The sequence below is a fragment of the Sturnira hondurensis genome, unplaced genomic scaffold, assembly GCF_014824575.4.
Source record: "Sturnira hondurensis isolate 20B ecotype Veracruz unplaced genomic scaffold, ASM1482457v3 Scaffold0005220, whole genome shotgun sequence".
NCBI classification, from domain to species: Eukaryota; Metazoa; Chordata; class Mammalia; order Chiroptera; family Phyllostomidae; genus Sturnira; species Sturnira hondurensis.
This window is the reverse complement of record NW_028077851.1, coordinates 5,327,426-5,343,973: the sequence shown is the minus strand read 5'-3', so window position 1 is coordinate 5,343,973 and position 16,548 is coordinate 5,327,426. Positions and strand designations below refer to the sequence as shown.

The following is a 16,548-nucleotide window of genomic DNA, read 5'->3' as shown; positions in this document are numbered from 1 at the left end:
TGAAATAATTGAGAGAGCAGCAGTGATTAATCATATGATAATGATGTATGGCACCACGAGAAAGAAAACAGCAGACTCTGGATTCCTAAAACTGCAAGTAATGATCCTGTAGACCAAGTATAAAATCTGTTTTCATGCTTCCTTGGGTGAAGGTAGGCTTGTTTAAAATATTGTTTGGAATTCTGCAGTGATTTTAGGGATTTTTGACCTAAAAGTATATGGATTCATAGATGAAAGCTGAATTCTACTCTAAAGCCAGCAAGCCTGTCTTTCATGCACTCTGCTTTCCTCCTCTTGTGTATTGAGAGTGAAGATTAGTCTAGGATGAATGCAAGCCTGTCCAGACTTTTCTGGGAAAGTTTATTGGCAGCAATTGCAAATTCTAGAATTGGATATGGTAATCTTTGTAAGTAAAATAATGTTATAAAATATTCTAACTTGCAAAGATGGAAATTAAATGATCTCTTTATTGTGCTTTCTTGGAATGTCTCTGTTATATTTAATTTATTCATTTATTCAAAATTTCAAAATGGCCATATTATGACTGATTTTCATCCTGGTACCACGTGACTAAAGATTGCATGTTGCTTGAGATGCATTTTACACACAGGTATTATTAACCCTACTCAAATTTCTCTCACATAAAGTAGGGAGAAAATGATGACCTAGTATCTGGCAAAGCTATTTCCTTCCTTTAAAAAAAAAGGAATTCTAGTTGTTCAACTAGTTGTGAGCTTGGGGTTAAATTTCCTGATGACCTATTCAACTTGTAGGACAAATTATTCTAGGGATGTGTGCTTTATCTGATTTCCATAATCTAAAGGGGATGAATTAGGGGAGTTCAGCTGTCAAAATGGATCATTTTGGCATCCGTGTAAACTCACTTTCAGTTCTGGGGACATCTGATTATTAGCAACATGTGCTTTCTTCATGGCACTGTAAGTAAAATCTTGTTTTCAAATTTAGTTCTTTGATTATGGGCCTTGTGATTCTGGAAAAGGGAAGATCTTTCCTTCTGCTTTGTTTCAGGAGCTCTCAGACTAAAGCCTGGATTATTTGTTGATTTTAAGGGCTTTAATTAGCAAGTTGTTGATTATGCCCATATAGCACAAAATGTCTGTCTGTATGCCATATGTTCTTAAATTATTATAATTAGAATGAAGTATTTTAATTTTTTATTGGAACTAAGAAAGGAACATTTTATTAGTACAAATTCTCTGATAATATTGTAATTATTCATCATGTGATAGTTCATACAGATTTCTCAAAGAGTTCTACAAACTGTTGTCACTGTGATGCTAAGGAAAACTCAAACTGCTTCATTATATAGCTGAACAAGATTTTACATGCCATCCTGCCCTATGCTTAACAATCAGTATAAATGATGAGACAACCAAATTCCAAAGCACTTTTGGTATTATGTCTTCCTGAGGCAAAGCTTACTCTTAAAAATACATGGCATATGCCTATGCCAGATGAATTTGGGTTCTCACCTCCTCCCTCAGCATTCTACACTGGGTAGGACTGAATGTAGTGTGCATAATGTAGTTATGGAGAGAGAGACTAACAAGTATCGTGATTTCCCCTCTGTATTTACTAAAGCAAACACACACATGTTGTAACAACTGGGAATTCCAGTTTTATTTACAGTTGGTACAGAAGGTAGATCCACTTAAGTGCAGAACTGGGGGCTGCCTTTTATTATTAGTATACAGTGATAAGACACTGGTGCTAAACTAAAAAGTGTTCAGTTTACAAGCAAGCAAAATATAACCAAGGACACTGAAACTGAAAACAGGCTGACAGGGACCAGAGGGGAGGGGGGCGGTTATAGGGGAAAAGGGTGAAGGGTTTGCAGGAACAAGTATAAAGGACACATGGACAATAACAAGGGGAGTGGAAACAGGAGAGGGAGGTGGGGAGGGCTGGGGTGCTGGGGAGAGGTGGGAGGAAAAGGCAGAAAACTGCACTTAAACAACAATAAAAAATGTTAAAAAAAGAACATTTTACACACACACACACACACACACAAGTGTTCATTTTAGACAGTAGAAGAAAGTAGATGGAGTTACATGATTATTTTTTTAAAATCTCTAGGCTGTTGTTTCCTTCTAGCATGTGTGTATGTTTTTTGGGGGGGGGGTGCAGAGTGAGTAGAGAGGAAAAATGCAAAGATCTTTTAATGAAGAGATAGGTCAAGATATCTTAGCTGAACTAATTCAGGTTAACATCTTGGCTATGGATCTACTGTGCAAAGATATTGGCTTTAGAGAGCTCAGAAATAGAGCAGTAAATAGTAATAACTAAAGGTTTAGGTCCTTAAGGAGTCATTTCTGTGTGAGGGTTATTCTTTGATGTTATTTTTCTTTCCTTGTTCTTTGGATTTTCCTTCTTTGCCTGTTACTTTCTGCAGTGCAAGCTGTTGTGAAGAGCTGTATTCAGAAATAAAGCTTAATGTACTGCAACATATTTAAATAAGAGCTGAATAAGGGTTCCCTTATATTTGTTTACAGGCTTAATCCAAACTCTTCCTTTACTTCAATAAATATCACTGTGTCCCAAGCAAATGAAAATATGTTTGCCATTTCTAACAGCTAATGAGATTTATCTGTGGGTTGCAGGAGTTGGTTTTGACAGAGAGGCTAGTATACGCTGCTCTCTCGTTCACTCACAATCCGTACTACAACGAAGACGAAAACTGAGGAGAAGGAAAACCATCTCTGGTATCCCCAGAAGAGTCCAACAAGAAATAGGTGTGGTATAAAACTGTTTATTGTCAACATTCCCTTGGGTGCTAATTTTAAGGAGATGAAACAAAAGCTGACCTTTAACCAGCATCTTTAAAAAAAAGTCAGTGTTGTCACTTGTAGAGGTTTTGAAGTGGAGTATATTTGTTTTGTGTTCAGCAAGCCAGGTATATGACTTTTTAAGTCTCTGCTCTTGACTGAGAAGGTTTGACCTTATAGATTTAGTCATATACATTCAGGTCTTATGACTGAAATGTAATTTCAGCTAATTCTGCTAATTTTTAAAAGTTTTATCAAGGTGGAAATTGGGAATAAAAAGTAACAAGATTCAGTGAAAGATTCATTTAGGAAAGTATACCTTTATTTGAAGAGACTTTTATGATATTAATAACTGAAAAAGATAAAACTTAAGTATACTAAATTAAATATTGATAACATCATATTCTTGATGACATTTTTCTATTTTTTCTGTTAAAGTTTAGGATATCTCTCCCTGTGTTTATTACCATTTTCTCACCTCTTATAAATAAGACTTTTATTTCTTACAGTAAATTCTAAGATTTTTATATCATTGTATTTATATTACAAAATAAAACTGAATAGTGGCCAAGAAGTTAAAATAGACTTTAGTTTAAAAAAATAGTAGTCACTTATTAGGGCAAAGTAATTTGATATCATAGAGAGAGTTAACAAAAGATCTAAAAGCATATCTTCTCAGTATATATATACACACACACATCTATATAGTGTATATATCTATATCTGTTTATCTATCTAAAGACGGAGAGGAAGAGACAGAGAGAGATTATCCAAAGCATTTTAAATTCTCCTAATTTTATATGTTGATTTTTTTTTCTGTACGAACAAGTTCCAACATGCTAGCACCCAGATTTGTGAGTGTCTCTCAGAATGTCTGTTAATATGCTATTGTATAAAATATCTCACTATGCTTTCCATGTGCCCTAGATTCTGATGAATCACCCGTGGCCAGGGAAAGGAACGTGATTGTACACACAAATCCAGACCCTTCCAACACCGTCAATAGAAGGTCTGGAACCAGGGACTCAGAGTGCCAAACTGAGGACATTCTGATTGCTGCTCCATCCAGAAGGAGAATCAGAGCTCAAAGAGGTCAAAGCATTACAGCTTCCCTTTCACATTCCGCTGGCAACATTTCTGCATTGGCAGATAAAGGTGACACAATGTTTACCACAGCAGTGAGCAGCCGCACAAGATCCCGGAGCCTTCCCCGGGAAGGCAATAGAGGTGGAGATGCTGAGCCCAAAGTTGGTCCTAAACCCTCAGCATATGAAGAGGGGGAGCCTTTTGTGGGTGACCGAGAAAGAACCCCTAATGATTGCAGCGAGGTCCCCAGCAGCCCAAGTGCCCAGGAACACCAGCCTGCTTTGGGTCTAGCCTGTTCTCAACATCTTCACAGCCCCCAGCACAAGTTAAGTGAGAGGGGGAGGTCACGTCTGTCCCGAATGGCTGCTGACTCTGGCAGTTGTGACATTTCCTCCAACTCAGACACCTTTGGGAGCCCCATCCACTGCATTTCCATGGCTGGTGTCCTTCTCAGCAGCCATATGGACCAGAAAGATGACCACCAGTCATCCAGTGGCAACTGGAGTGGGAGCAGCTCCACATGCCCTTCACAGACCTCAGAGACAATCCCTCCTGCAGCTTCTCCTCCCCTCACTGGCTCTTCACACTGTGACTCAGAGTTGTCACTAAACACGGCCCCTCATGCTAATGAGGATGCCAGTGTCTTCGTGACAGAGCAGTACAATGACCACTTGGATAAAGTGAGAGGCCACCGGGCAAACTCCTTTACCTCCACGGTGGCAGATCTTCTGGATGACCCCAATAATAGCAACACAAGTGACAGTGAGTGGAATTACCTACACCACCACCATGATGCCTCCTGCCACCATGATTTTAGTCCTGAGCGCCCCAAGGCAGACAGCCTGGGCTGCCCAAGCTTTACAAGCATGGCAACTTATGACAGCTTTCTGGAAAAGTCTCCATCAGACAAAGCTGACACTAGCTCTCACTTTTCAGTGGACACAGAAGGCTACTACACCTCCATGCACTTTGACTGTGGTCTCAAAGGTAGTAAGAGTTATGTCTGTCACTATGCAGCTCTGGGCCCAGAGAATGGCCAGGGCATTGGAGTTCCTCCTACTCTTCCAGACTGTGCCTGGCAGGAGTACTTAGACCACAGAAGGCAGGGGAGACCAAGCATCTCTTTCAGGAAACCAAAGGCAAAGCCGACCCCACCTAAAAGGAGCTCATCATTGAGGAAATCTGATGGAAATGCAGACATTTCTGAGAAGAAAGAACCAAAGATTAGTGGTGGCCAGCTCCTGCCTCACAGTTCCAGGGAAATGAAGCTGCCTCTTGATTTCTCCAACACGCCTTCTAGAATGGAAAATACCAATCTTTCCATCAAGCAGGAACCTTCTTGGATTAACCAGAATGAACATTGTATTAAGGAACCTCAGTTAGACACTTCAGATATTCCACCATTCAAAGATGAAGGTGCTGAATCAACTCACTATGCAGACCTCTGGCTTCTAAATGACTTGAAAACAAATGATCCTTACAGATCTTTATCTAATTCAAGCACTGCTACGGGTACCACAGTTATTGAATGCATCAAATCTCCAGAGAGCTCTGAATCCCAAACATCCCAGTCGGAATCAAGAGCTACCACCCCATCCCTTCCTTCTGTTGATAGTGAGTTTAAACTGGCTTCACCAGAAAAGCTGGCTGGCTTAGCATCTCCATCAAGTGGCTACTCAAGCCAGTCTGAAACGCCAACATCCTCTTTCCCTACGGCTTTCTTTTCTGGTCCATTGTCTCCTGGAGGTAGCAAAAGAAAACCAAAAGTCCCAGAAAGGAAATCCTCACTACAGCAACCCTCTTTAAAAGATGGAGCTCTATCACTAAGTAAAGATTTTGAACTTCCAATTATACCTCCTACCCATCTTGACCTAAGTGCTCTTCATGTCTTGAATAAACCATTTCACCATCGTAACCCATTGCATGTTTTTAGTCATAATAAGCAGAACACAGTAGGGGAAACACTGAAGTCGAATCCTCCACCGTCCCTTGCAATTACACCAACAGTCCTGAAATCTGTTAACCTTAGGTCAATCAGTAAGTCTGAAGAAGTTAAGCAAAAAGAAGGCAACAATATGGAACTCCCCTACTTAGAGCAAAGCACTCTCACAGTGGCTGCCCCGTCTCCAGGTAAGATTAGGCCACATATAGCTAAGAAATCAATAGCACGTCAGTACTCCACTGAAGACACCATATTGTCCTTTTTAGATTCCTCTGCAGTTGAGATGGGACCAGATAAACTACAGTTAGAAAAAAAATGTGCTTTTGATGTGAAGAATCATTGTGATCCAGAAACAGTAACCTCAGCTGGTAGCAATCTTTTAGATTCAAGTGTCACAAAAGACCAAATACATGTGGAGAGTGAGCCTATTCCAGAAAACACACCAAGTAAAAATTGTGACTTTCTCACAGAAGGATTTCAGAAGGTCTCTACTGCCCATCCAAATGATTTGGAAGGTAAAATACTACAATATGGAGTTGGTCCAGATGGAGCCCTAGTACAGGTCCAGAAGGCATCCTCTGTAGATCAGGAGGAACTTGCTTACCCTGAGTCTGTGGATGTGCTCACACCTCAGTCAAACTCACCAACTAGAGCCACAGACATAAGCAATCAACTTAAGCATCAACTTGCGATGAGCCACCACCATGACAAAGTGCCTGGGAATATCAGCTATGAAACAGAGCTATCAACTGTAAATTTATACCCTGAAAAATGTTCTGAGCAGGAAAATATTGCTTCAGGTATTTCAGCCAAAAGTGCCTCTGATAACAGCAGAGCAGAGGAGACCCAAGGAAATGTGGATGAGGTTTCATTGAAAGGTCAGTTTGTCACTATGGAAAGGGGTCTCATGGCACTTCCTGAAATTTTTCTTTCTTACATTCCCCATAACATGGTAGAGCCCCGGGTGTTGGGTTCCCTCCACTATTTCCTTACACTTATTAAAACAACTGAGACAAACACTTTTGCTCTTGAGGGACTAGGCTGTGACAGATATCTCTTGCGTTTTAATAATGGCATTAAGGTAACTGTTATTTCTTCCCTGAGTCAGCGAAGCACAGCAGTTGTGCTGGATAACTTCCCCCTAAAGATGCTTTTGTTCTTAATTTAAGAATCGTCACCAAATGATGACTCTGTGATTTCACCACTTAGTGAAGACTCTCAGACTGAAGTGGAAGGTGTGTTTGTGTCTCCAAACAAACCTCGAACAACCGAGGATTTATTTGCAGTAATTCACAGGTGAGGCAACAATATGAAAGGTTTTGCTTCTTATGGTACTTCTCATTAAATGGAAAAAATGGGAAAGACTAGTGTACTTGTAGTACATTCAGAAAAAAAAGCACAGAGTAATTGTTTTTTCAAAGCATCAATCGATAGACTTGTATTCAAATTGGGAAATACAAGTCTTTTTTTAAAGATTGTATTTATTTACTTTTGTTTTATTTATTTACTTTTAGGAAGGGAGGGAGAAAGAGAGGGAGTGAAACATCAATGTATGATTGCCTCTAGCACACCCCATACTGGGGATATGGCCTGCAACCCAGGCATGTGCCCTGACTGGGAATCAAGCCAGCAATGCTTTGGTTCACAGGTCTGCACTCAATCCACTGAGTTACACCAGCCAGGGCCTATAAGTCTTTATATATAGCTAGATTGACCTTAATTGACAGACTTTCATAAGAACTGCTGAGGGAAGATGTTTTTCCCCTAGGAAAGACATTCTGTTTCAAACTTTTATCCGAAAACAATTTGGTTTAGTAATTGAGAGTGAAAGCTCAAACTCTAGTGCAATCTCTAAATTTTAAATAATTTCTTGAACCTAAAAAGTATGCTCAAAGCTGTAATCTTATATTAACAGAGAGAAATGGAAGTTGATTCACTAAACAGAGCCCTAAATTTGAGACAAGACAGTATATTACAAACCTGCCTATATTACAGCTCAGAACAAGTAAACACTGTTCCTTTTTTCCCCTCTTTTCCCCAAACTTAAATTTCTTTAATAACACCAGCCTTCTCTAAAATGCACGTTTCATATCCCTCAAATAGGGGATGTCCTTTGCGCTGCTTTTCCAGGACAGTGTTGTGTCAGTGCTGTCCTTTCACATTCTCTCGTCCTTCCCCTGCATCACTGTGGTTGGTCAGTGTCTATATTTGCAAGAATACTCCCTACAATCCGTGACTGAAAAACAGTGCAGGAACTAGCCCTTAGAAACTGAACCCATATCAGACTGAGCTATCCAATCATGATATGCCTACTCCTTTCATAACTGCGACTGCCTTCCACTAGGCCTTGGTGACTTAACTGGCACTCCCAAGGGAAAAACAAACTTAGAGACTGTCTTTTCTACCTCATGGAGTTAACACGTTTTGAAGCAAGTTCTTTGCAAGCAGCTTACCATTGTATTTTCCAGAATTCTACTTTTTAAGGGAACTTAGGTTTTCTCTTGGTGTGGTTTTCTCATAAAGAAGGAGCAGTACTCTTCAACAACTTTTTGAAAGAAGCCAGTCAGAAACACCTTCTGTGTATATATTAGGCATGCTTCTCCATTGGAGAGTGAGGAATCCCAATGCTGCCACTTCTTACGCAGTCTTGAGTCAGTTAAAACCTCTGTACTTAATCCCCTACTGGAAATGGAGACAATTATAGCTCACATTCTCAGTTTTCATGATAAAAGAATGTTTTAGTGTCTACAATATGGTAGATGCTAAAAACAAATGTCAGCTTGAAACTCCTACCCTATTGGAGTGCTGGACACTGGCATACACAAGATAACAACCATAGTTTTCAGTGAACCCAAATTAGGCTGGTTTCCAATTGCAAAACTGACATTTTCTCTACCCTATGGATTTTTAGAATAGTTATTATTGAACTGAGTCATGCTGAAGATTCACTGAATTTAAGCTGGTTTATTAATCAAGAGAAATAATACGATGATAGGTACCTGTTTGGTAGATTTACAGAGTTTCATAATCTTAGATTGGCCATTCTGTTGTATGTATTCATGTGTTTATGTGCGGCACAGTGAATTATTTTTTTAAGGGGAAAATATTTTTAATCTTTCCTCTTCCTGCATGCAAATACAATGCAATTCAGACTTGAATTGTAAAAAATTCAAACTTCAAAAAAGTACTTAACATAGAAAATAGAAATCCTGTCATGGTAACATAACTACCATTAAATATGGAGTATATTCCTTTATATTTTCCAGTGCATTATAAACACACATTATATTCTAACTTGTATTTTCTGTTTTTTCAATTAGTTGACATTTAATATTGTATTATTTTCAGGTGTACAGCATACATATATATATGCATATATATACTATATATGCTTCGACATTTATATAACTTACAAAGTGATCACCCCAATAAGTCTAGTATCCACCTGGTGCATAACACAGTTATTACAACATTATTGACTATATTCCCTGTGCTATACTGACATCCCCATGACTATTTCGTAACTGCAAATTTGTATTCCTTAATCCCTTCACCTTTTTCATTTAGCATCCCCCCAATCACCCTCCCATCTGGAAACCATGTTTGTTCTCTGTATCTTTGAGTCTGTTTCTATTGTTTGTTTGTTTATTTTTGCTTTAGATTCCACATACAAGTGAAACCACATGGTATTTGTCTTTCTGTATCTGACCTATATTGCTTAGCATAATACCATGTAGATTCATCCATGTTGTTGCAAATGGTAAAATTTCATCCTTTTCCATGGCCAAGTAATATTCCATTGTAGGTGTACTACAGCTTTTTTATCCACTTGTCTATTGATGGACATTTAGATTGTAAATCATGCTGCAGTGAACATAGAGAAGCATATATGTTTTTGAATTTGTGTTTTAGATTTTTTTTTATAAATTCCCAGAGGTGAAATTTCTAGGTCATAAAGTAGTTCCATTTTTAATTCTTTGAGGAACCTCCATACCATAGTGGCTGCACAAATTTGCAGTCCCACCAACAGCACACAAGGGTGCCCTTTTCTCCACATCCTCACTAACACTTGTTTGTTGATTTATTGATGATAGCCATTCTGGGATGATGATATTTCATTGTGGTTTTAATTTGCTTTTTTATGATAATTAGTGACATTGAGCATCTTTTCATATGTCTATTGGCCATCTGTGTGTCCTTTTTGGAGAAATGTCTATTCAGGTCCTCTGCCCATTTTTCTAATTGGATTTTTTGGTGGGTTTTCTTTCCTTTTTTGTGTGATATTAACCCCTTATTGGGTATATCATTGTTGAATATCTTCTCCCATTCTGTAGATTGTCTTTTTGTTTTGTTGATGGTTTCCTTTGCTGTGCAAAACCTTTTTAGTTTAATGTAGTTCCATTTGTTTATTTTTCTTTTGTTTCCCTTGCCTGGGGAGATGTGAACCAAAAAATCTTACTAAGAGCATTTAAGTCTTTAATCTATTTTGAGTTTCTTCCTGTGTATGATGTAAGAAGGTAGTCTCGTTTTGTATTTTTACATATTTCTGTATAATTTTTCTCAATACCATTTATTGAATTGACTGTCTTTACCCCATTGTATATTCTTGCCTCCCTTGTCATAGATTAATTGACCATATAGATATGGCTTTGTTTCTGGCTCTCCATTCTGTTCCATTGATCTCTCTATCTATCTGTTTATGCCAGTACTATGTTGTTTTGATTAATATAGCCTTGTAGAATAGTTTGATATCAGGTAGTGTGATATCCCCAAATTTATTCTTCTTTCTTAGAATTGCTGTGGCTATTCAGTATCTTTTGTGGTTATATATAAATTCTAGGATTATTTGTTCTAGTTCTGTGAAAAATGTCATTGGTATTTTGATAGGGATTGCATTGAATCTATAGATTGCTTTGGGTAGTATGGACATTTTAACAATGTTAATCATTCCTATCCATGAGCATGGTATATGCTTCCATTTATTTGTATCTTCTTAAAATGATTTTGTTTTCTTTTTTCTTTTTTTTAAATTTTTAAAATTTAATTCTTATTCAAGTACAGTTTTCTGTTTTATATTCCCTGCCCTGCCCCCTCCAGTGCTCCCCACCTCCCTCCCATTTCCTCCTCCACCTTAATTATTGTCCATGTGTCCTTTGATTTTGTTTTCTTGATAGCTGACAGTGTACAGAGCTTTAAGATTCCAGGTATGGTTTATGTTTTCAGCTCCTTACAGAAAGTTAATTTACTGACCAATATACTTTTGATGTTCCTAGGCAGCTATGGACAATGTTATTCGCAGCCCAAAATGGATTGATTTATTTAAAAGGTCATGTAAGAAATTATTTTATATGGAGGAATTTAAAAAGAAGACTAAGCAGTATAATGCACCCCCTGTACCCCCACCCCAGCACACACGCGCACACACACACACACACACACCCATCATCCAAGCCTGTTAACCAGCAACTTATGGCTAATCCTGTCCCATCCACAGATCCCTCTACTTTGCTCTTCTGGTATTCATTGGAAGCCAACCCCAGACATCAGATCATTTTATCCAAATTGAAGAGAGAGATTTAATAAGAAACATCTACACTCCTTCACCATCTAGACCAGAGGTGTCCAACTCACAGCCTGCAGGCCACATGCAGCCCAGGATGGCTGTGAATGTGGCCCAAGACAACATTGTAAATTTACTTAAAACATTATGAGATTTATTTTTTGTTCTTGTTAGTGTTTGTATATTTAATGTGTGGCCTAAGACAACTCTTCTTCTTTCAGTGTGGCCCCAGGCGCCAAAAGTTTGGACACCCCTGGAATCAGACAGCAATATTTTCTTATACTAAAATATCTCAATAAGTCTTCATCTGGAATGTTTAGCCTCCAGATTAGCCATTATTTAAAATGGTCATTTCCAGAACCTAATTAATGTCCAATGGTTATCAGAGAATTTCCCTCAGGCTGTTAGTGCTATAAGGTAAGGGCTGTATCTTACCTCATCTCCATGGCCCTGATACTTGGTATCCAATCATCATAGAGGGTGCACCAAAATGCTCATTAAGGAGATCTGTGAGTGTGACTTAACACTTTCGGTTTCCTAAAAATGTATCTGGACTGAGATTCTTCCTTTTCTTAAAAGGTCTAAGAGGAAAGTACTTGGAAGAAAAGATTCTGGAGACATGTCCGTTCGAAGCAAATCAAGAGCTTCTCTTGGCAGCAGTAGCAGTAGCAACACGGGTTCTGTCACTTCACCCAGCAGCAATGTGACCACCCAAAACAGCCAGAGGTCTCCTGGCCTCATCTACCGAAATGCTAAAAAGTCCAACACATCCAACGAAGAGTTTAAGCTGTTACTCCTCAAGAAAGGCAGTCGTTCAGATTCCAGTTACCGCATGTCTGCTACTGAGATCCTGAAGAGTCCCATCCTACCTAAACCTCCTGGGGACCTCACAGCTGAGTCCCCTCATAGCACCCATGAAGCCCATCAGGGGGCACCTGGTGCTGAGGCATTGTCCCCACTCTCTCCATGCTCCCCAAGAGTTAATGCAGAAGGGTTTTCGTCGAAGAACTTTGCCACCTCAGCATCAGCAAGGGTTGGACGTTCCAGGGCCCCCCCTGTGGCCAGCAGCAGCCGCTACAGTGTCCGCTGCAGGCTGTACAATGCGCCCATGCAAGCTATCTCTGAGGGTGAGACAGAAAATTCTGATGGGAGCCCGCATGATGACCGATCTTCCCAGAGCTCAACCTAGGTGTCCTGTGCCAGGCTGGCTGTCAAAGGCCAAAACCCTTATGAGGATGGGGGAATAGAACAGAAGACTAGGGAAGTCAGCACATCATGGGGTACCATCACTTACTACCAATGAATTTCTAAACATTTGCTGGGGAAACAAAAGGTCGTTTGGTCTTTCTTGATTATTTTCCATGTTTTTAAGTAGCACTGTCTTTCATATTTTTCTTTAGCTTAGTTTGATTTACCCAATGTCATTCCTTTTGATAATAAAGGATTTTAAAATGTCTGCTTTTCATGAAACCTAAAAAAAAGTTTTCCCAGAGCTGCCTATTCAGAAAACAACCCTCACTGTCATAATTCTTAAGAAGATGAAATTACTCTGGAGGTTTGGTATTTTTTTACATTAAAATGAACTAAAGCAAAATTTAGAAGAAAGAACTACACACATGTAAATACCATATTTTTGATAAAAATGTGTACATAGATTTATCAATGACGAGTGGACATGTGGCAAATTATCTACTGCACACCAACTGTTTATACAACACAACAGATAAAGTGTAATAATTGTATTCTGTGAATACCATTTTCATATCAAATACCATATTTAAATGTCCACTAATATGATTTCTAAGTGATAAACCTCATATATGAATTTTAAACTGGTGAAATAAAATAAATCTTGAGGTCATATACTGAAATGTGATTAATTTAAAATAATGAATTCTGACCTAACCATTTTTGTGACAAATTGCAGTACCAAACAAGCTAATAGTAGTAATCACGTGGCTGTGATTTGCCATGTGGAAATTTGGACAGAATGAAAAGCATGCTTTTGTTTTTTTAATCAATGAGAGAAATCATCATTATCAACACAATGCCCTGAACAACAGCATTTGACAGTGTCCTTTAAACTTTAATTTTTCAGTGGATTACTTTAAAGAGAATGAGTAGGGAAAACTAGTTAATTTTAGGTTATGTTTTATATTAGGCTACTAAGGACATAAACAGTCATAATCTAAAGACTGTACTCTTAAAACTCCTTAAACAGTCTAGCAATTAGCTCCAGGTTCTTTAACAAAAATGAAACATAAGCATGCCACAGAGCTGTTAATTTAACAGTGAATACCTGCAATGAGTTTTCAGTGAAGCTTCTCTCTGTGCTGATGAGATTCGTGCTACCTAAAAATGATCAGAAATGACACTGTGAACAATGTAGTTGGGAAATAGGTATGTGTATATGCATTATTTATCTTCACTGTTAAGCTGGGAATGGGGAACAGCTCTGGTTCACAATTCTACATGCAACAGAGTTTTTGTCTGATTTTACTCTATCTGCTTGATGGCAAAAGGGGAGGGGTGGTGGGTGGGAAAGGAAATGTCAGGCAAGTGCTCTGATAAAATGAAGGCAGGGAAACAAGCTGAATTACTTGAAATTACTTGAATTTTCTTGTCTTAAAACTGAAAAAATGTAGTTACAAGTTGAAATCTGAAAATAGTTTTTACACCTCTGATTTTAACATGAACTGATGCTAATGTTGGAAATATGTCAGAAATATAAGCAGTTATGTACTTAGAATATGTTTTTAATGGGAGAAGGTAGAGAGTGGAAAGAACTAAAGAGGGATATCACCTATAAAAAGAGAATGCAATTAGAATGATAGAACATACCAGAGTTACCAATAAATTGATATGCAGCTGGCTTTAAGCTTATGCAAGTGGTTTTTGGGAAAGTAGGATGTGTGAAAGGGGGGTTGTGGTTTTGATTTAATTCACGCAATATGAAGGAGAAAGCCTGATCTAAGAACATGCTGTCTTTCAAAAGAAACACTTTCTAAGATGTTACAGATTGAGAACTAGAGAATCTGATTGTTGTTGGGTTGTTTGTTTGTCCAGAAAGAAAAAACAAGTCTGGCTTCTGCTATTTGTTTTCACTATCAAACTGTGTTTCTTAATTTCTTGTCATTCTTGTATGTAAAATGGGTGCTGAGGGTGGCGGGGTAAAGGAGGGAGGATGTATGTATGTATGTGCACGTGTGTGCATTAGCACACTCTTGTGCTGGGATAGATAAGCTACCTGGTAAAGGGTACATTTGAACATTTAAAAGGTGTTATACTTTTTATTGAAAGAAAAATATTTGGGGGTTTGAAATATGGACCATCATTTCTCATTGGAATCCATTAGTTAAAAAAAACCAGCATGGTTTGACACCACATGGAAACATGAATATCTTTTTCTCATGCTTTGAAAAGTACACTTGGCAAAATTTTAAAAAACAAAGTTTTTAGACAAATGTGGTAAGAAACAGTCATTTCCAGTCACAATAGGTGATCTTTTGTAATTTTCATAAAAGCAGTTCGTTTGCAGTATGGCTTTGTATAGTTAGGGGTTTTTTAAGCATAAAGCAAGGTGTATGTGGGCTTTAAAAGTGATTCTATATCTTGAATAGAAAACATGATTGGCTTTAATAAATATGTCACCTTTTTATTATTGACGTTAATTTAAGTAATGGTACTATGTATATTTTAAAATACATATTGACTTGAATTGTGAGGCAATAAAATACCTTCTGTATGTAATGATCACAGAACTAACCCTTATAGTTTTACCTATTTTGTTTACTCTAAAAACCTATAGCAGAGTTGCTCTATTTTATATTTCATAGATTAAAAAACCCAAATAAAGATGGATTTTAAGTTCACTGTGGAAAAGAGTATTGAGTAACAAACTGAGTGGAAAAAAAACAAGGAATTCCTTAGTAATGTGGAATATTCTACATGGCTTAATTACATAGCATATAAGACCAAGATTTGAAGGACTGTTTTCAACATCACTGCCATCTTGAAGCAGGGTACACACATTAGGTATTGCGAAAAACATCAATCCAAACTTTTCTTCTGTTGTTTGCACTGATGGTCATTTTTTTAATGTTTGTACAACATGTCTATGTTATGTGGGAGAAATCTTTTTCCTTCCTTTTGGATTTTTTTTGTTTGTTTTGGCTAAGTAGAGGACGTGGACTAGTTACAGCAAACAAAACACACTGTTTGCTCTTGCCAAAGGTCAGTGAGTGAGTACATTAGCTACAGTGGTGGCAGACTTAGAAAACTAGATCATGACAAAGATTTAAAACTATAAAGAAGGTTAAAGTGTAACTATTTTGGTACTAGAACCAGTTCATGCTGGCCAAAAAGACAATGGTTTATGGACTTGCATCCATTTTGTATTTTTGTAATATTGTAAATATGAACTTTTTAAATTGTTGGAAAAACGGTTTCTTTTGTAAGTTTTCAACGTTTACATTCAATTCAAGCCTTTGTATATTTTAGAGCTGTGCAACACTTTAAGTCTTGTATTTATTTTTAGTAAAAATGGTGACAGTTTTATTGTGAACCCCTCTCAAAAAATGTACCAGGAAAGTTTGATTACCTAGAAAGTGTGTATAGAAACTGCAAATAAACGTGACTGCAATTAAACAACTGGTTTCTCGCTTCATTGTTATATAATTGCATTCTTGGGGTTTCCTAAACACACACGTTTTACAGGGAAATGGAAATAAAAGAGGGCAACTGCTATGGCAAAAGTATGAGCAAAATAATAATAATAAATAGTAATAATAATGCTGTCTCTATAATTCGCTCCAATTTAGCTTTCTTTTGAGAGGAGAAAGAACACATTTCCAATGCTGGATATACTTTCCTTGTAGCTCCTCTCTCTGGGCCAGGAAAAGATTTCTGACTTGACTTTGAAATATTTACCTTTGCTTCTGGTAAGTACTAAGACTGTGCCTCCTTTCCAAGATAGATAAGGCCGTCTTCCAAGACAGCCTTGAGCTAGATACAGATAATATCCCACCAAATGTCATGTACCCTTTATTACATAGCAAAGTCATGTATAAAAATACTGTTCTATGCGCTTTGCTTACTCTAACTCATGTACTTCCCACACTGTGCCCATTTTACAGATGGGGAAACTAAAGCACAGAGCGTTACTTGATTTGCTC

General features: G+C 37.9%; 1 protein-coding gene across 4 annotated transcripts in view; it reads left to right on the top strand.

Moving 5' to 3' along the window:
* The window catches only part of NHS (NHS actin remodeling regulator), a 372,824-nt gene extending 357,019 nt beyond the window's left edge, over positions 1-15,805 (top strand). For 3 of the 4 annotated variants that reach the window (XM_037046284.1, XM_037046283.1, XM_037046285.1), the window contains 4 exons: positions 2,622-2,753; positions 3,714-6,692; positions 6,984-7,110; positions 11,954-15,805. In XM_037046284.1, the coding sequence (XP_036902179.1) occupies positions 2,622-2,753; positions 3,714-6,692; positions 6,984-7,110; positions 11,954-12,563 (3,848 nt within the window). In that variant the 3' untranslated portion in view covers positions 12,564-15,805. The remainder of the gene's footprint in view (positions 1-2,621; positions 2,754-3,713; positions 6,693-6,983; positions 7,111-11,953) is intronic. The other variant, XM_037046286.1, reaches the window with a different exon arrangement.
* The last annotated feature ends 743 nt before the right edge of the window (positions 15,806-16,548 follow it).